The following is a 19,230-nucleotide window of genomic DNA, read 5'->3' as shown; positions in this document are numbered from 1 at the left end:
ACGGTGCGTTGGTTCCCAAGCCCCCGCACGTTCCAACATAACCAACTCATGGCTCTGGGCGGGGCTGTTGAACAGCCTCCATCGTTGGACTTGTGCGTGAATCATCATGCTCAATATTTTTGAAACGGCGCTTTGCTTCCAGCACCTCATGTATAAAAGTCTCTGCATGGCATTTTCCTAGATTTGCTGGATGAATAAGCTCATCAGCTTTGGCATGGGATCGAGTGGCTCTAACCCACTTGTTTGAAGTCTCCCTCACCAGGCCCGGTTTCACTAAAGGAGTAGCACAGGTTGGGCTTTTTAAATCAGGTCCACAGAATGAGCTAGTTGGGCCCCCGTTTGTCTCATTGCCAACACAGCCCAGCCCAAGCTATTGAGAATTTTCCTGCGTTTTCAAATCCCCGAAAATCCTCTCCGAATTTATGGGATTATGCATGTCAACTTTACGTGCCTCATTATGACTCTGAAAACAAGGCGAAGAATCCTCCTTATTTAAATTCAAATCGCCATTAATGTCAGCCGGGACATTAGCACCTTCCGTTTCTGTTTGCATCGTTGGCCAGAACGGATGATCGTCCTTTCCGCTCCGGCTGGCTTTCTTCACGTGAGAAGCCTTTTCCTTCAGTCTCTGTTTCTGTGATTCAAAATATCCAGGCACACAAACAACATTTTTGTTGGATGAATAGAAAGGAAGGGCTCTAATACTAGAATCATACCTCCTGTCCTTGGTTTTGAGAGAACCATTGCTATGAATCCAGACTTCGCAGTCTTTATCAGCGTGATCCAAACACCCACACCAGTAGCATACATTGGGTAGCCACTCGTACCGGAATGTCACCCATGATTGTTCTCCATTCTCAAGCGTCACAACTCTTCCACGACAGAGGGGTTGAGTCACATCCACATGTACTCTAACTCTCAAAAATCCCTGTCTGCCTATCGAAGGACCCCCTGCCATATGAAGCACTTCACCGATCACAGAACAGAGCTCTTCTGCCGTAGCTTGGTTCATATAAGCAATCGGGATGTCATGCACTTGGACCCAAAAAAGGGATTCCCGAAAGACCAAATCTCGTAAAGGAAGGGTTTTATTATAGAACTGGAGTATCACTGCATGTTTATCAAAGCTCCACGGTTCATTTTGTAGAACTCGATCAACATCTGCTTTATTATCAAAGATGAACAACAATATGTGTTCTCCAAGGTTTTGAATTTGAAACCCATTCTTAGACCTCCAGATAGGATTAAAAGTACGTGCCACTGCCTCCACATTCAGAATTCTAGGCGTGTAGAACTTAGCCACAATCGAGAACTCTTGTGACTTGTGTTGTGCCTGGAATTTAAACTCACCTCCTTCACATTCTGAGAGTGATAGTTTATTCCACCTCTTAGAAAGATCGTCCATTTGGAGATACTATCAACCAGCACCTCTAAGCACTCACTATTTCCCAGATCCCCAAGAAACACAGCCCTACAAACCTCGGATGTAACCTAGTTACTCCAAGGATCCAAACATGCCTCACCCTGAATTCTACAGTCTAACAGGAGAATAGGTTAAAAAACCATACTTCCTCTAGACAGAGAAACATTAGGAACCCCTTTCTAATCATAAATAGATCCTTCTCAATAATAAACATCTTATCACAAATCCTGGATATAAGAAAGTACCTTAGAAAATGAACAATATACTTGGATGAATTCCTGAAAACCTTGGGAGCACTAGGCCACCATCATAGCACTGCATTACGAAGCAATCATGAAAGAAATTGGTTGCATATTCTTTTCAAAGCCACTATACAATGCACAAGATAGCAATTGAATATGAAATTTTAAAATTATTGTTATTATTATTGACCAAGTTTGGCTCCTAATAATTAATCTTTATCAAAATTATTTGAATCTTTGTTACGTCTAAGTGGAATACGTTTCATAAATGCATGAAATTCTTATCAAGATGAAAGACATTAATAATATACTACATATAGCAATTATGAAAGTTACCATATATTCAGACGTGCAGGTTTAAATCAAAAGGAAAAGAATATTTTAATAATTGAAACACTTGCTTACAGATCACAATGGTATCAAGAAGGACATACTGTTGAAATAATTTCTTCAAAGTTTATGGGAGTACCAACTGATGTAGATAGCAAAGTAAAAAACAACCTTATGTCCTATATAGTCAAGATGTAAAAAATAAAAAGGAAACAAAAAGAAAGAAAAAAATGGAGCCAAATACATAAGATGGGTTAACCATATGAAGTAAAAACTACTACAATGTTTATTTGGGTAAAAAAAAATAAATTAAGAAGAGAAAAACCTTGTCAAAGAGGGATTGCCTCATGGTGGGAATTTGTTGCTGCAAGGAACTGCTAGTTATTCTCGGGATAAAAATCAACAATTATACTAGGACCAATTTGAAGGCTTGAATGCCAAAGGGGAAGCTTATTAAGACAATATATAGTAAACAAATAATAATAATAATTAGAGCAAGACACATGTTTAAATGTGCATTAGTTGATTTTTTTTTTTTTTTTTTTTTTTTTTTGAGAGTGTGCATTAGTTGATTTTAAAAAGAAAGATTACATTTGATATTTTTGTCATAATAACCACTTAGTCGTTAACCAAGAGCAACAACCAGAGTCTGTAACATTAAAAAAAAAATGATTAGGACATAACAAGTATGTGATAAACAATCATGTAGAAAATAATCAAAATATAACACAATAATTATGTGACTAGGATACTGCATACATCTCAAAAATATGTCAAATTAATGGTGAGATTAACAGTTGCCACATATACAGGAAATTAGAGAACTTGAAAAATTGAAGTGTGGAGGCATCCAATTCTGAAAATTGAATTAGTATTTTAATATTTTTCATCTAATTCACGGAAAATGAAACAAATAATTGGGATTGGGATTGTTATACTTCTATGTATATAGATTCCGATTTTATTTTATTTTATTTATCCATTAACGATTTCCATTTTCTTAAAAATTATTCTCTTATGGTGCAAACAAAATTTTTATCCTGAACCCCTTATTTAATGATAAAAAAACTAAACTTTTTAAATCAACAAATATTGCTTAGTCTTAATTTTTAGTGATTTTAAACTTTGTTTTTTTTTATAAAATGTTGGGGAAGGGCCGCAGGGATTCGTATACAAATTTTTCTTCATGGAAAAAAAAAAAATAGTATCATTGAATCATAAAACTCTTAATCTTATATAACTTAAAAACTTAGCCCCTATTACCTTGAATCGAGATGATCATTGTTTGTGCCAGTTGATACAACAGGTTTGAATTAATTTCTTCAAAGTTTTAATTACAAACTGTTTCCAAAATTAATGGCCTCTAGTTCTACTGATCAGCTTCTTCCATAAATGTTTTATAATGAATGTGTTTGAGAAAGTGTAATATCTTAGGGCATTTAAAAAAATAATCTTAGACTAGTCCTTGAGCATGCATGGTTTTGTTCTAATTAATTAAGCAATGTCGGGTTTTTTTTTTTTTTTTTTAAAGAAATAGACAATGACAAATTTGATCAGTCTTACTAATTTATTATCAACAATGAGCCTGATGACACAATATCAACCGCCAGGATTCTAAACAGAAGGATATAACGTTTGGCGAGGACTGTATTTTTATTTTATTTATTTATTTTACTTTCCTCATGTCTTTCTTCAACACTGTTTAAGTGATTGTCTCTCTAATGTCTTCTTCCATAATATCTGTTTACTACAAACTTTATATCCTGAATACCTTCACAACCTACTTAGTGTCTCTCTAATGTCTTCAAAGCAATATGTGCATACTGAAACACCTTTATGCTTTGTTGAAATTGAGATAAAGCACTATAATGGGTTTTGAAGCAGACTTGTGAAAAAATTGGATTTCCCACCTAGCTTGGGATATCCTACTTTCTTAGTAATTAACTGAAAATATAACCTAAAACTAAGTCTGAAGGTGTTGTTATCATGTTGGGGTTTTAGTTGCATGCAAGTAATAGCAAGCCTTACAGCACTGAAATTTTCATGAGACTGTTTTGACTTTATTGAATACTTGAACTGATTGCCATTTATCCACTTCCTCGATGAAAAATAATAGAGTTGCTCCAGCTATTTTATTGTTTTGAGCTGGGTTGTGGACAAAAACCTCATCAGTCCACTAAAAGTTCAGACTCCCTCAAAATGAGGATCAGTACTCACGATTTTATTTGTAATGTTTAATTTGTACCTTAGCAATTGGACTAGAACACAAAAGGCATCTCACTTACTTTTTGGTTGAGCTGGCTTTTAGGTTGAAGCTTAGCTAGCTAGGATTAGCAGCATACTGGGTATGTAACAAAGGATTGATACAAGATGAATGACAGAAGTGGGACATAGAATGAAATCAGATAAATACATGTGCTTTGGAGTGGTCTGAAGGGACACTTTTCTGACTTCAAGTTAAGTAGGGTTCTAAATAATAGTGCTTGTGAACATTAGGGCTCAATAAAAAACAATTTAAGTTTAGGCTCGTTATGGGTTTAGTAATAAACTTGATATGAGTTTAACAAATAAACCTATATCTCACTAAAACTTTAATCAATTGGGAGTTTGGACCACTCATTCAAACCAAATAGGTTTGATAGCTTGATATGGACTTGATAATATACTTGTGTTAGATCTCAATTTTAAAAGTTTGATATTAAGTTTGAGTTTGAGCTTGATGTTGAGATTAAACTGGACTTGACTAATTAATATCAAACTGATCTTAAGCTTTTAGACTTTTGTGGTCGAGCTAAATTTGAACATTTATTACATGACAAAATTGGGCTTGTTTACAATCTTACTTTTGGGTAATATGAGTTCAACCATTTATCTTTTAAATCCCATTTGATTACTAGTGATATAAAAGAATATAACAAATTTTGTACATAAGCATTACAAATGTATCAACTTTTATACAAAAGACGAAAAAGGTAATTTCTTTATTACATTATTGATGTGAAAACATGGCTGATAAAGTTTAAATAGTTCAAAAAGCTTAAACTCTTAGACCTAAATTCATCTACCCGAATACCATAATAAATTACCAATTGTCCCAAAATATTAACTATTAGAAAATTGTTAATTTAATTCTTTAGCCAATTTTAATTTTCTACCAATTACTTAGTCAACTTGAAAGTTTTTTTGTAATAAAATTGGTATTTGATGATAACTTTAGCATTTTACTATGATTATATCCTCTCCACCTCCAAAACATTCAACTTTCTATTACTCACTCTTTTTGTGCCCTCACTGCACCGTCAGTGAGTGTGGCTCATAAACTTGCACCTAGTTGTTGCCACATCATGGCCAAGAGTTAACATTGTTTTCAATATTTTGAATACAATTTGATTTGGTAGACTATATATTATTAGACACAATGTATGTAGTGGGCATTTAAATAATAATTTTAGACAAATTAGGGTAGTTTGATGATCATGCAGCATAATGACTATTTTCTAAGTGATATCTTGCACATGGATCATGATTGTTAGAGCTCCCTAAAAACCTTCTACTGATTTTTCCTGGTAATACACTTGCTGCAGCCAACTGGGACCCTCTTGAGAAATAAATAAGGGTTATAAGTTATAATCTTTTTTAAGATAATAATAAAGCTGAGATTTTTGTCAAAACCATGGGATTTAAAAAATAAATAAATAAAGATTATGGGAGTCATAACCATAGGATCTTGCTCTTCTAGAACCTCTACTGCCAATTGGGACCTTTTTGACTCTTGAGAAATAAGGGTTATAAGTTTTTGTTTTTATTTTTAAAGAATAATAAAGCCGACATTTTTGTCATTGCCATAGGATTTAAAAAAAAATATTTAAGGGAGCCATAACCATAGGATCTTGCTCTTATAGGTTAGAGAAAAGCTAGTCCGAGTGTCCCCACATATCTATTGCTATGTTAAAGCTCTACCTTGTATTCCTCAAGATATATAAGCTTCTTTATAATTAGACCGTTATGCAAACTTTTGATGATGTTCATTCAATGCTTGTAAAAACTAAAAAAACGATCATTGCTAGAATTTTTCTTGCTTTATATATATTCGGTTTGGGGTTTGTGTTTAATTAAGTGTTTGTTTGGACTTAATTATGTATAAAGGTTTCTTTTTATCACTGTGCGCCATTGGTATGGTAGTCACTCTACAAATATAAAGTTCTTGTATGGTGGCCAAAGGTTTTGTAGCTGAATTAGCACCTTCCCATGCACAAAGTGCTTGGGGGTCTAGGGAGGAAAAGGTTCGAGCTGCGAGGTTAGCAGCATATTGTAATTATCTCTTAAAAAAAAAGTTATTCTATGGTGAGAGGCAAGTGTCGAGTTTCCAGTTTTCAAGAGGTTAGAGAACTTTACATACATACACATTTAGATTAAGATAAAAATAATTTAATGAATTATATGAATTTTTTTAAGAATCAACTAATCATATGATTTAATATACATAAAATGATTTTATAAACCGTCACATAATACAAAAGAGAAAATTAGAAAAAGAGAATTTTTTTTAAAAGGAAAGCTTTATCCTTTAATTATTTATAACTTAATTGTTGCTAGCTGTTCTTTCTTTTAGATAACTCATTTGTTTATGTATACTTTATTTAAAGTGTAATATTTTTAAGTACAACCATACTTCAATTAAAATTTAACAAATGAGCTATTAATAAAGTGCGCAACAAAACTCACACACGTCTTCTTTGGATTGACACAAAAGTTACCACACCTTCTTGGTGAGGGCAGCTGGCTCCTAAAGCTTTGATTGATGCTGCATATTGCCACCACATATAGTGGCATACACCCAAGAGTCCATTGGCGCAAGTGATGAATGATGATGGCAACTGCAGCCGTTTTTAAGTTTTGAAAACGCCTATAGCTTTGACTAGATCTGGAAAAAACACCAAAGACAAAGATAAGAACAAAGAAAACAGCTTGTGAAAGAGAGGTAGTGATGACTAATGATGAAAGAACCATCAACAATGGTTGAATTTCAACTTCTAATTAATTAAGGGCCATGTTTATGACACATCACTGTATACATACATTTTGCATTGAAATCGTGACTTCAAGTTACAATTTAACCTCAAATCACATGAAGTCACAATTTCAATGCAAAATGTATATGTAAGAATCATTTCCCATTAATTAACTTTAACTTTTGCTCTCCTAAATTGAGAGGAAATTATGGTGGTAAGGAAACATGGTTGGATTTTACTATGGATTTGATTGCATAATTTTTCTATAATTATGCCAGTAAAGGATTGATTCAATTGAACATGTACCTCCTTATAATAATCATAATTATTATTTTTAAATATTATTTTTCTCAAAACCAATTTGAAGGAAAAATTTTGCAACTCATTATATGATGAATTAAATGTTAATTTATATGACCTATTTAATAGTTATGTAACTTTTTAAAATAATTTAATGAATAATGTGGATTAATATATATGAATTATTTAATACATTTGACTTTATCTTATCTTTTTCTTTTTTTCTAAGGTGGAGGTTTTGACATTATAGATATGTAGCTAACATTTTGTAAAAGTGGGAATTTTTGTGTATTTCTCTATTTTTGCCACAGAAGGATTATCTTTTGTTGGAGTAAGTGACACTGTATTAATACGCATGAATTCAAGCAATATTTGAAACCTTGGCATTGGCTATGTCTATGGAAAAGCTTGAGACACGGATAGTGAAAAATTATAGGGATGATAATAACAACAAAAAAAAAAATGAAGGATGTCCTAAATAATATTATAAATAACAGAGAATGTTCTCACCACCAAAGCTGTTCAAGTTTGGCAATATTCTTGCTTTGCATATGGGATTTGTGCAGACTTTGTTCTTATCTTTCCACTTACAAAAAAGAATCATCACATTTGATCACCTTAAATGTTTTTTCCTTTTGGTTCTTGAACCAACGTGTAAGCACCCAAAAGAAAGGCACCACCAAATGCCATGTTTTTAATTGACCTTCCTGCCCACACTTAGCTTTGAAGACTCTTTCCCTAGATAAATTATATCTAGCCTATAGGTTTGAGTCATGTGTAAGCTTCCCAATTGTTATTTAAATAGAAAATATTAAAAAAAAAAAAAAATCTCAATATAATCATTACCAATGTTATCTAAACAATTGTTCATCCATCAAAAACAATCCACATCTAAATATCCTACACTGGATCCCACTTACTTATTAAGTTGTAAGAGCTACCATCAAAATTGAATAATAATAGAGACAATTATATAACATTTATTTACAATTCGTTAAAATAATAAGCTGTGATTAGAGTAACATCACTTTCTTATGAGCCCATCATTTACCCTTCTTTAATTATACACACTAATCACGATAGGTTTATGAAAAAACATGTTAAAAAAAATGATAGAAAGAAGTAAACAAATTTAAGGGTTATTAAGTAATATAGAAGAAATTCATCTTTTACATGAACAGTTTACAATTTTCATTTCCCAAATACCATGTGTGAGGATCCGAGGAATAGAAATTTGGGAAGAGGAAACTTATCAAAGTGCAAAAAGTGTGTCCCCTCATAAACATGAATCCATATTTCACCATTCATAGACAGTTAGACACAAATAAATGGTGTATCTCACACAGCACAAAAGTCTCAACTCTCAGGTTCTCAACTCTCACGCGTGTTTTTCTTCTTATCTAAAGCCTAATTCCCATTCCCACTCATTAGAAACGTCTTTAACAAAAACAAAAAGAGATGGACAAACTTTTTTATTTGGAAATGCTGACCTGTAGTCCACACTACTACTGTGTTGACTCTAGCTATATATACACCAACATATGCTATATGCCTTTCTCATCCTTGACACATATCTAACTCAATGGCTTTCTTTGTTTGCTTCTTCTTCCTCTTCCTTCTTGTTTCATCTTCAACTGCTTGTGATCGATGTGTTCACCAAACTAAGGTTGCCTATTTCTCCCAAGAATCAGCACTTTCATGTAAGCTTCAGATTGTTCCGTCCTTTTACTTCTTTTTCTATTTTTTCCAATTTTTGTTTGGTTGTTTTGATTAATAGCCAGATGATTGTTCATCATGAAAAGCAAAATTTGGCATTGACCCAGATGTTATTTTTGTGAAATACTAAGTGGGTAATTTTTGTTTTGTGGATTTAATGCAGCTGGGGCTTGTGGGTATGGTTCCCTGGCATTAGGCTTTAACAGTGGACACCTTGCTGGTGGTGTGGCTTCCCTTTACAAAGATGGAGCTGGTTGTGGTGCATGCTTTCAGGTGCCTATAAAAACTTTCCTTTTTTTCATAACTTTTTTTAAGAAAGGTTGATGTGTCAAATTGCGATTAGAGTAATGTTGTTCACATCACTTTAACATGAACCTAACATAAACGCTATTTTTATGGGTACTAATCACTACATGACACTCAAGTGGTTACAACATACAAAGAAAAACTTTTTTGGACTCATTGATTGTGGAAACTCTGTTTTGATTGGGGCATGTTTGGCAGATAAGATGCAAGAACACAAGTCATTGTACCAAAAAAGGAACTATAGTGACTTTGACTGATCTCAATCGGAATAACCAAATAGACTTTGTTATCAGCAGCAGAGCATTCATGGCCATGGCTCAGAAGGGTATGGGCCAAGACATTTTGAAACTTGGGATTGTCGACGTGGAATACAAGAGGTAAGCAAATATTGAGAGATTTGAGCTTAGTGATGCTACTGAATTTTAATATTAGCTCTCACTCTTAGGCCATAATCATAAACATTAATCAATTTGACTTTTTAAAAAAGTTTCTTATAGTGTGTGGTTATGTTACACCTACCCCATGTATCAAAGTCCAGATGTGGACCAACCTTAAATAATAATATGGGCTAAGCGCCTCAGCCATTGTCCCCTTGGACAAAAACCAGTACATTAAATGTTAGTAACGGTCCAATTCTTATGAAAATAAAAAATACTACCCGTACATATTTTTCTTTTTCTTTTTTTTTTTTGGGTAGAAAAGGAATATATTAAAAACTAAACAGCAGCCAACACAACCGGACAAAGTCTGTTTACAGAAACACCACAGACATCTTTCTCCAAAATAGAAAGCAGATCAACAGGTGGATTAGAAAATATAACAAAATCATTCTGAAGGCCCGTGCCTATTTTAGCTAAGAAATCTGCACATCTATTGTCTTCTCTGTACACATGTCTGACTCTCGTTTGGGGAATTTGAGTAACCAGGTGCCTGCAATCTTCCATGATAGAGTAGATAATAGTGTTAGTGCAGCTTTGAGAGCTTAAGGCGTCAACTATGGCTTTCGCAGCTAATTCAATACAAATAGCCTGTGCTTGAATTTGTAGACAGAGGCGAAGGCCGTCCCGGAGAGCCCAAAGTCCCGAAGGCCGTCCCGTACATATTTTTCAATTTCACTATAAAATACTTATAAATTAACATAATTGTGGTAAATCAACTATATATTACATAATTTACTCAAAAAAAAAAAAAACTATATATTACATAAATGTCTTTTTTTAAAATTTTTAATTTTTATAATTGCCTTGTGTTTAAAAAATTGACACATAAATTTATAAAATTAATATAGTGAAAGTTGTAATAACCTAGCATTGCTGCATCACTCAAAATAAATATATATTTTTTCAATTTCTTTCATTTGGCAATAATATGAACTTCTTGGTTGCATAAACCAGGGTACCTTGTCAATACAAAAATCAGAATTTGGCTGTACGAGTGGAAGAATCAAGCCAAAAACCAAATTACTTGGCAGTGAAATTTCTATATCAAGGAGGTCAAACAGAAATAGTAGGTGTTGATGTAGCTCAGGTGAGCCAAAAGCTTATATTATATTTACCAAACTTTTAAAATAAATGTTCACATTAAGGTCCACACTGATGTAATATTGTTATTGCAATCTTCATAGGTTGGTTCTTCAAACTGGGGCTTCATGAGCCACAACTATGGGGCAGTTTGGGACACAAGTAGAGTGCCATCAGGGGCATTGCAATTCCGGTTTGTGATCACAGCAGGGTATGATGGGAAGTATATTTGGGCACAACATGTCCTTCCTGCTGACTGGAAGTCGGGGGTGATATATGACTCGGGGGTTCAATTCACTGATATTGCACAAGAGGGTTGTTCTCCATGTGATTATGAGACTTGGAAATGAGGGATCTTGTTAATGCTAGTGTGAATATATATACATATATTTGACTGGTTAGGCGATGAGAGAGAGACATGTCAGACAATGACTCAGGGAGAGTCATTGCCCAGCAAAGCCCAAAGGCGAAAGAGAGACTGAGAGAGTTAAGGAGGAAGACTGAGAAAATAACGAATTTATACCTGGGAGTTAGGGTTAAGGTTGTGCACAAAACGTCGCCATTTTCATTTTTTTTTTTTTAATCAGTCGGTTCGGTTTTTTGAATCGATTTTAGACTTGCGTTCAGACTTCTGTACCACATCGGCGTCGGAACTTCCCCTCCTTTCACCGACCTCAGCTCCATCGGTTGGCTCTAGCAGTGGTGCGGTATTGTTGGCGCCGGTTGGTTGGGCCGACATCAGTCGGTTTGTGCACACTCCTAAGATGAATGACAGAAGTGGGACATAGAATGAAATCAGATAAATACATATGTTTTTGGAGTAGTCTGACGGGACACTTTTCTGACTTCAAGTTAAGTAGGGTTCTAAATAATAGTGCTCGTGAACATTAGGGCTCAATAAAAAACAAGCTAAGTTTAGGCTCATTTATGGGTTTAGTAATATACTTGATATAAGCTTAACAAATAAACCTATATCTCACTAAAACTTTAATCAATTGGGAGTTTGGACCCCTCATCCAAACCAAATAGGTTTGATAACTTGATATGGACTTGATAATATACTTGTGTTAGATCTCAATTTTAAAAGTTTGATATAAAGTTCGAGTTTGAACTTGATGTTGAGATCGAATTGGACTTGACTAATTAATCAAACTAATCTCAAGCTTTTAGACTTTTGTTGTCAAGCTAAATTTGAACATTTATTATATGACAAAACTGGGCTCGTTTACAATTTTACTTATGGATAATATGAGTTCAACCATTTATCTTTTAAATCCCATTTGATTACTAGTGATATAAAAGAATATAACAAATTTTGTACATAAGTATTACAAATGTATCAACTTTTATACATAAGACGAAAAAGGTAATTTACTTATTATATTATTGATGTGAAAACATGGTGATAAATTTTAAATTGTTCAAAAATCTTAAACTCTTAGACCTAAATTTATCTACCCTAATACCATAATAAATTACCGATCGTCCCAAAATATTAACTATTAGAAAATTGTTAATTTAATTCTTTAGCCAATTCTAAGTTTCTAACAATTACTTAGTGAACTTGTAAGTAGTTTGTAATAAAATTGGTATTTGATGATAGCTTTAGCATTTTACTATGATTATATCCTCTCCACCTCCAAAACATTCAACTTTCCTGCAAATTACTCTCTCTTTTTGTAATGTCCTCACTGCGCCGTCAGTAAGTGTGGTCGCATTGTTGCCACATCATGGCCAAGAGTTAGCATTGTTTTCAATATTTTGAATACAATTTGATTTGATAGACTATATATTATTAGAGACAATGTATGTAGTGGGCATTTAAATAATAATTTTAGATAAATTAGGGTAGTTTGATGATAATGCAGCATAATGACTATTTTCTAAGTGATATCTTGCACATGGATCATGATTGTTAGGCTCCCTAAAAACCTCCTATTGATTTTTCCTGGTAATACACTTGCTACTGCCAACTGGGACCCTCTTGAGAAATAAATAAGGGTTATAAATTATAATCTTTTTTAAAATAATAATAAAGCTGATATTTTTGTCATTACCATAGGATTTAAAAAAATAAAAATAAAAATTATGGAAGTCATAACCATAGGATCTTGCTCTTCTAGAACCTCTACTGCCAATTGGGACCTTCTTGACTCTTGAGAAATAAGGGTTATAAGTTTTTATTTTTATTTTTATTTATTTTTAAAGAATAATAAAGCCGAAATTTTTGTCATAACCATAAGATTTAAAAAATAAAAAAATTAAGGGAGTCATAACCATAGGATCTTGCTCTTATGGGTTAGAGAGAAGCTAGTCCGAGTGTCCCCACATATCTATTGCTATGTTAAAGCTCTACCTTGTATTCCTCAAGATATATAAGCTTCTTTATAATTAGACCGTTATGCAAACTTTTGATGAAGTTCGTTCAATGCTTGTAAAAACTAAAAAAATGATCATTGCTAGAATATTTCTTGCTCTATATATATTCGGTTTGGGGTTTGTTTAATTAAGTATTGGTTTGGACTTAATTATGTATAAAGTTTTCTTTTACATCACTTTGAGGAAAATTTCTTAAATAGTCACGTGAAAGTTACCATCGTGCACCATTAGCGTGATAGTCACTCTATAAATATAAAGTTCTTGTAGAATGGGAAGCAAGGGTCGAGATTTAAATCTCTAAGAGAGAACTTTACACACATATATACTTAGATTAAGGTAAAAATAATTCAATGAATCATATAACTTTTTTTTAAAAAATCAACCAACCATATAGTTTAATATACATAAAATAGTTTTATAAACGGTCACATAATACAAAAAGAGAAAATTTTCTAAAGGATAACTTTATCCTTTAATTATTTACTTGATTGTTGAAAGTAGATAAAATATTATTATTTTCCTAAAAAAGAAGAAGATAAATATTATTATAGATTAGAAAAAGAAACTTTAAAAAACTATATAAGCAAATGATTAAACCAAACACACACTAATATCTGCAAATTTGTAGGCATGGTGGGTTCACTTGGCATCTATTTGCTAGCTGTTCTTTCGTTTAGATAACTCATTTGTTTAAGTATACATTTTTTAAAGTGTAATATTTTTAAGTACAACCGTACTTCAATTAAAATTTAACAAATGAGCTATTAATAAAGTGCGCAACAAAACTCACACGTCTTCTTTGGATTGACACAAAAGTTAACACACCTTCCTGGTAAGCCAGCTGGCTCCTAAAGCTTTGATTGATGATGCATATTGCCACCACATATAGTGGCATACACCCAAGAGTCCATTGGCGCAAGTGATGAATGATGATGGCAACTGCAGCCCGTTTTTGAGTAAGTTTTGAAAACGCCTATAGCTTTGACTAGATCTGGAAAAAACACCAAAGATAAGAACAAAGAAAACAGCTTGTGAAAGAGAGGTAGTGATGACTGATGAGGAAAGAAGTACCATCAACAATGGTTGACTTTCAACTTCTAATTAAGGGCCATGTTTCTAACACCCAGCTGTATACACATATTTTGCACTGAAATCGTGATTTCAAATCACAATTTAGAATTGTGACTTCAAGTCACGATTTTAATGCAAAATGTGTTTCTGTACCATTGTATTAGTATGTGCATGTAAGAATCATTTTGCATTTATTAACTTTAACTTTTGCTCTTCTAAATTGAGAGGAAATTATGGTGGTAAAGAAACATGGTTGGACTTTACTATGGATTTGATTGCATAATTTTTCTATAATTATGCTTGTAATAAAGGATTGATTCAATTGAATATGCACGTCCTTATAATAATCATAATTATTTCTTCTAAATATAATTTTTCTCTTGAGAAAAATTTTGCAACTCATTATATGAAGAATTAAATGTTAATTTATATGACCTATTTAATAGTTATGTCATTTTTTAAAATAATTTAATGAATCACGTGGATAAATATATGTGAATTATTTAATACATTTGACTTTATCTTTTTTTCTAAGGTGAAGGTTTTGACATTATAGATATATAGCTAACATTTTGTAAAAGTGGGAAATTTTGAGTATTTCTCTATTTTTGCCACAAAAGGATTATTTTTGGTTGGAGTAAGTGACACTGTATTAATACGCATGAATTTAAGCAATATTTGAAACCTTGGCATTGGCTATGGAAAAGCTTGAGATACGGTTAGTGAAAAATTATACGGATGATAAGAATAACGGAAAAAAAAAAAAAATGAAGGATGACCTAAATAATATTATAAATAACAGAGAATGTTCTCACCACCAAAGCTGTTCACGTTTGGCAATATTCTTGCTTTGCATATGGGGTTTGTGTAGACTTTGTTCTTATCTTTCCACTTACAAAAAAAGAATCATCACATTCACCAAACTTGATCACCTTAAATGTTTTTTCCTTTTGGTTCTTGAACCAACGTGTAAGCACCCAAAAAAAAGGCACCACCAAATGCCAAGTTTTTAATTGACCTTCCTACCCACACTTAGCTTTGAAGACTCTTTCTCTAGCTAAATTATATCTAGCCTATAGGTTTGAGTCATGTATAAGCTTCCCAATTGTTATTTAAATAGAAAATATTTTAAAAAATAAAATAAAATCTCAATCCAATCATTACCAATGTTTTCAAAACAATTGTTTATTCACCAAAAACAATCCACATCTAAATATCCTACACTGGATCCCACCTACTTATTAAGTTGTAAGAGCAACTATCAAAACTGAATAATGATAGAGACAATTATATAATATTTATTTACAATTCGTTAAAGTAATAAGTTATGATTAGAGTAACATCACTTTTTTATGAGCCTATCATTTACGCTCCTTTAATTATACACACTAATCATGATAGGTTTATGAAAAAACATGTTAAAAAAATGATAGAAAGAAGTAAACAAATTTAAGGGTAGTCAAGTAATATAGAAGAAATTCATCTTTTACATGAATAGTTTGCAATTTTCATTTCCCAAATACCAAGTGTGAGGATCCGAGGAATAGAAATTTGGGAAGAGGAAACTTATCAAAGTGCAAAAAGTGTGTCCCCTCATAAACATGAATCCATATTTCACCATTCATAGACAGTTAGCTACAAATAAATGGTGTATCTCACACAGCACAAAAGTCACAACTCTCAGGTTCTCACTTCTCACAGCACAGCTGTTTTAAGCCATAGAAAGAGAGTCGGTGGGAGACCCCATCCCATTTGTTTTCTTTTTGTCTCACCGCAAAACGCGTGTTTTTCTTCCTATCTACAGCGTAATTCTCATCCCCACGCATTAGAAACGTCTTTAACAAAAACAAAAAGAGATTAGACAAACTTTTTTATTTGGAAATGCTGACCTGTAGTCCACACTACTACTGTGTTGACTCTACCTATATATGCTATATGCCTTTCTCATCCTTTTGACACATATCTAACTCAATGGCTTTCTTTGTTTGCTTCTTCGTCTTCTTTCTTATTTCATCTTCAACTGCTTGCGATCGTTGTGTTCACAAAACTAAGGTTTCTTATTTCTCCAAAGCTTCAGCACTTTCATGTAAGCTTCAAATTGTTCCATCCTTTTACTTCTTTCTCTATTTTTTCCAATTTTTGTTTGGTTGTTTTGATTAAACCCAGATGATTGTTCATCTTGAAAAGCAAAATTTGGCAATGACCCAGATGATATTTTTGTGAAATAATAAGTGGGTAATTTTTGTTTTGTGGATATAATGCAGCTGGGGCTTGTGGGTATGGTTCCGTGGCATTAGGCTTCAACAGTGGACACCTTGCTGCTGGTGTGGCTTCTCTTTACAAAGATGGAGCTGGCTGTGGTGCATGCTTTCAGGTGCCTATACAAACTTTCCTTTTTCTCATAACCTTTTTTAAGAAAGGTTGATGTGTCAAATTCTGATTAGAGTAATGTTGTTCACATCACTTTTACACGAACATAACATAAACGCTATTTTTATGGGTACTAATCACTACATGACACTTAAGTGGTTACAACTTACAGAGAAAATCTTTGTGGACTTACTGATTGTGGAAACTGTGTTTTGATTGGGGCATTTTTGGCAGATAAGATGCAAGAACACAAGTCATTGTACCAAAGAAGGAACTATAGTGACTTTGACTGATCTCAATCGGAATAACCAAACAGCCTTTGTTGTCAGCAGCAGAGCATTCATGGCCATGGCTCAGAAGGGTATGGGCCAAGACATTTTGAAACTAGGGATTGTCGACGTAGAATACAAGAGGTAAGCAAATATTGAGAGATTTGAGCTTATCTATACTACTGAATTTTAATATTAGCTCTCACTCTCAGGCCATAATCATAAACATTAAGCAATTTGACTTTTTAAAAAAGTTTCTTCTAGTGTGTGGTTGTGTTACACCTACCCCACGTATCAAAGTCCAGATGTGGACCAACCTTAAATAATAATATGGGCTCAGCGCCTCAGCCATTGTCCCCTTGGACAAAAACCAGTACTTTAAATGTTAGTAACGGTCCAATTCTTATGAAAATAAAAAATACTACCCGTACATATTTTTCAATTTCACTATAAAATACTTATAAATTAACATAATTGTGGTAAATCAACTATATATTACATAATTTACTCAAAAAAAACTATATATTACATAAATGTCTTTTTTTTTTAATTGTCTTGTGTTTATAAAATTGACACACAAATTTATAGAATTAATATAGTAAAAGTTGTAATAACCTTGCATCACTCAAAATAAAAATATATTTTTTCAATTTTTTTCATTGGGCAATAATATGATCTTCTTGGTTGCATAAACCAGGGTACCTTGTCAATACAAAAATCAGAATTTGGCTGTACGAGTGGAAGAATCAAGCCAAAAACCAAATTACTTGGCAGTGAAATTTCTATATCAAGGAGGTCAAACAGAAATAGTTGGTGTTGATGTAGCTCAGGTGAGCCAAAAGCTTATATTATACTTACCTAACTTTTTAAATAAATATTCACATTAAGGTCCATACTGATGTAATATTGTTATTGCAATCTTCATAGGTTGGTTCTTCAAACTGGGGCTTCATGAGCCACAACTATGGGGCAGTTTGGGACACAAGCAGAGTGCCATCAGGGGCATTGCAATTCCGGTTTGTGATCACAGCAGGGTATGATGGGAAGTATATTTGGGCACAACATGTCCTTCCTGCTGACTGGAAGTCAGGGGTGATATATGACTCCGGGGTTCAATTCACTGATATTGCACAAGAGGGTTGTTCTCCATGTGATGATGAGACTTGGAAATGAGGGATCTTGTTAATGCTAGTGTGAATATATATACATATAGGTGGGTTCCTTGTATCCTGCATTGAATTACTTGATTTAGTAGCTTAGGAGATAAGAATACAAATTGGAAGGGCTTAGACTTGCCAAGAAAATAGATGGGGCTAAATATGTATGTTTCGGAATTATAAACTTTCCTACTAGGACAAATTTTCACTTCTTGATGTTCTCTTAACATATTTCTTCTACAATAAAATGTCCCATCTCTCTCTCTCTCATGTGCATGTATCAAAATGTGCATATAATGTATACAAATGACATGCAATTCACAAGTGAATTTAAAAATTCTGATGCAAAACCACCATAGACTGCCACATGGTACATTTGATGGCATGGAGAAGGAAGAGGAAGTGCTTGTGCTTCCAATGAAAAGCCATAAATTCGTATGATTGGCAGCTGCAGATTGATATATTAGGGAGTCAGAGGAGCGTTTATACTATATAGTATAGCACAAAGTTTGCACAGGGGTTGAAGTTAAAGTCATGGACTCATGGGTTCATATGTTATCAAGAAGATATATTTGTAGACAATGTCTAGCAGGCTCAGTCAAAATTTGGACACAAGGGCCTCTTTTTCTTGCTATAGCAAAGGGCCTTATTAATATTCGGGCCTTTAGTTTTAGCTTGCTATGTGTAAAACAATTTGGGTCCAAGACATTCCTAAAGGGCCTTATTAAAACTCCATCTGGTTTCTTCAGGCCCAAAACAATTTGGGTCTAAGATGCATCTCTCTCTCTCACATGTGCATATAAAATGCATCTTGGATGGCGCCCTTGGATTTTTGTAAAGAGTACCAAAGCTAATGGCTGCTCACAGAAAACCATAAGCATGGAAAGTTATGGCTCTTTTTACCTGTTATAGTTTTTTCTTTTTTCTTTTCTCATATGGTTGGGCTTTGCCCAAGTATCTTTACTTTGTACAAGTTTCCTACAGTTTATCAAACCAAAAAAAAAAAAAAAAGAAAAAAAAAAAGAAACAAACAAAATTTAGTTATAAAATTGGTTGTAGTCCAAGGCTACAATCTTACCTAATAAAATAAATATTATTATATATTTTGAAAATTTAACTATTAAATTATATGTTT

General features: G+C 33.2%; 2 protein-coding genes across 2 annotated transcripts; both read left to right on the top strand.

Annotated features, from left to right (window-relative positions):
* The first annotated feature begins 8,880 nt into the window (after positions 1–8,880).
* On the top strand, positions 8,881–11,971 carry LOC115967454 (expansin-like A1). Its single transcript, XM_031086554.1, has 5 exons — positions 8,881–9,007; positions 9,187–9,296; positions 9,528–9,706; positions 10,724–10,856; positions 10,954–11,971. Exons 1-5 carry the CDS (start codon positions 8,890–8,892, stop codon positions 11,197–11,199), a joined length of 786 nt encoding a protein of 261 aa, XP_030942414.1. The 5' UTR covers positions 8,881–8,889; the 3' UTR covers positions 11,200–11,971.
* A 4,275-nt stretch (positions 11,972–16,246) lies between these two features.
* LOC115967455 (expansin-like A1) lies at positions 16,247–18,319 on the top strand. Its single transcript, XM_031086555.1, has 5 exons — positions 16,247–16,385; positions 16,564–16,673; positions 16,904–17,082; positions 17,636–17,768; positions 17,866–18,319. The coding sequence occupies exons 1-5, from the start codon at positions 16,271–16,273 to the stop codon at positions 18,109–18,111; spliced, it is 783 nt and encodes a 260-aa protein (XP_030942415.1). The 5' UTR covers positions 16,247–16,270; the 3' UTR covers positions 18,112–18,319.
* Positions 18,320–19,230: the final 911 nt, after the last annotated feature.

Source organism: Quercus lobata, chromosome 11, assembly GCF_001633185.2.
Source record: "Quercus lobata isolate SW786 chromosome 11, ValleyOak3.0 Primary Assembly, whole genome shotgun sequence".
NCBI lineage: Eukaryota > Viridiplantae > Streptophyta > Magnoliopsida > Fagales > Fagaceae > Quercus > Quercus lobata.
Note: the sequence above shows the minus strand (reverse complement) of the source record. Positions and strands in the feature narration are given on the sequence as shown.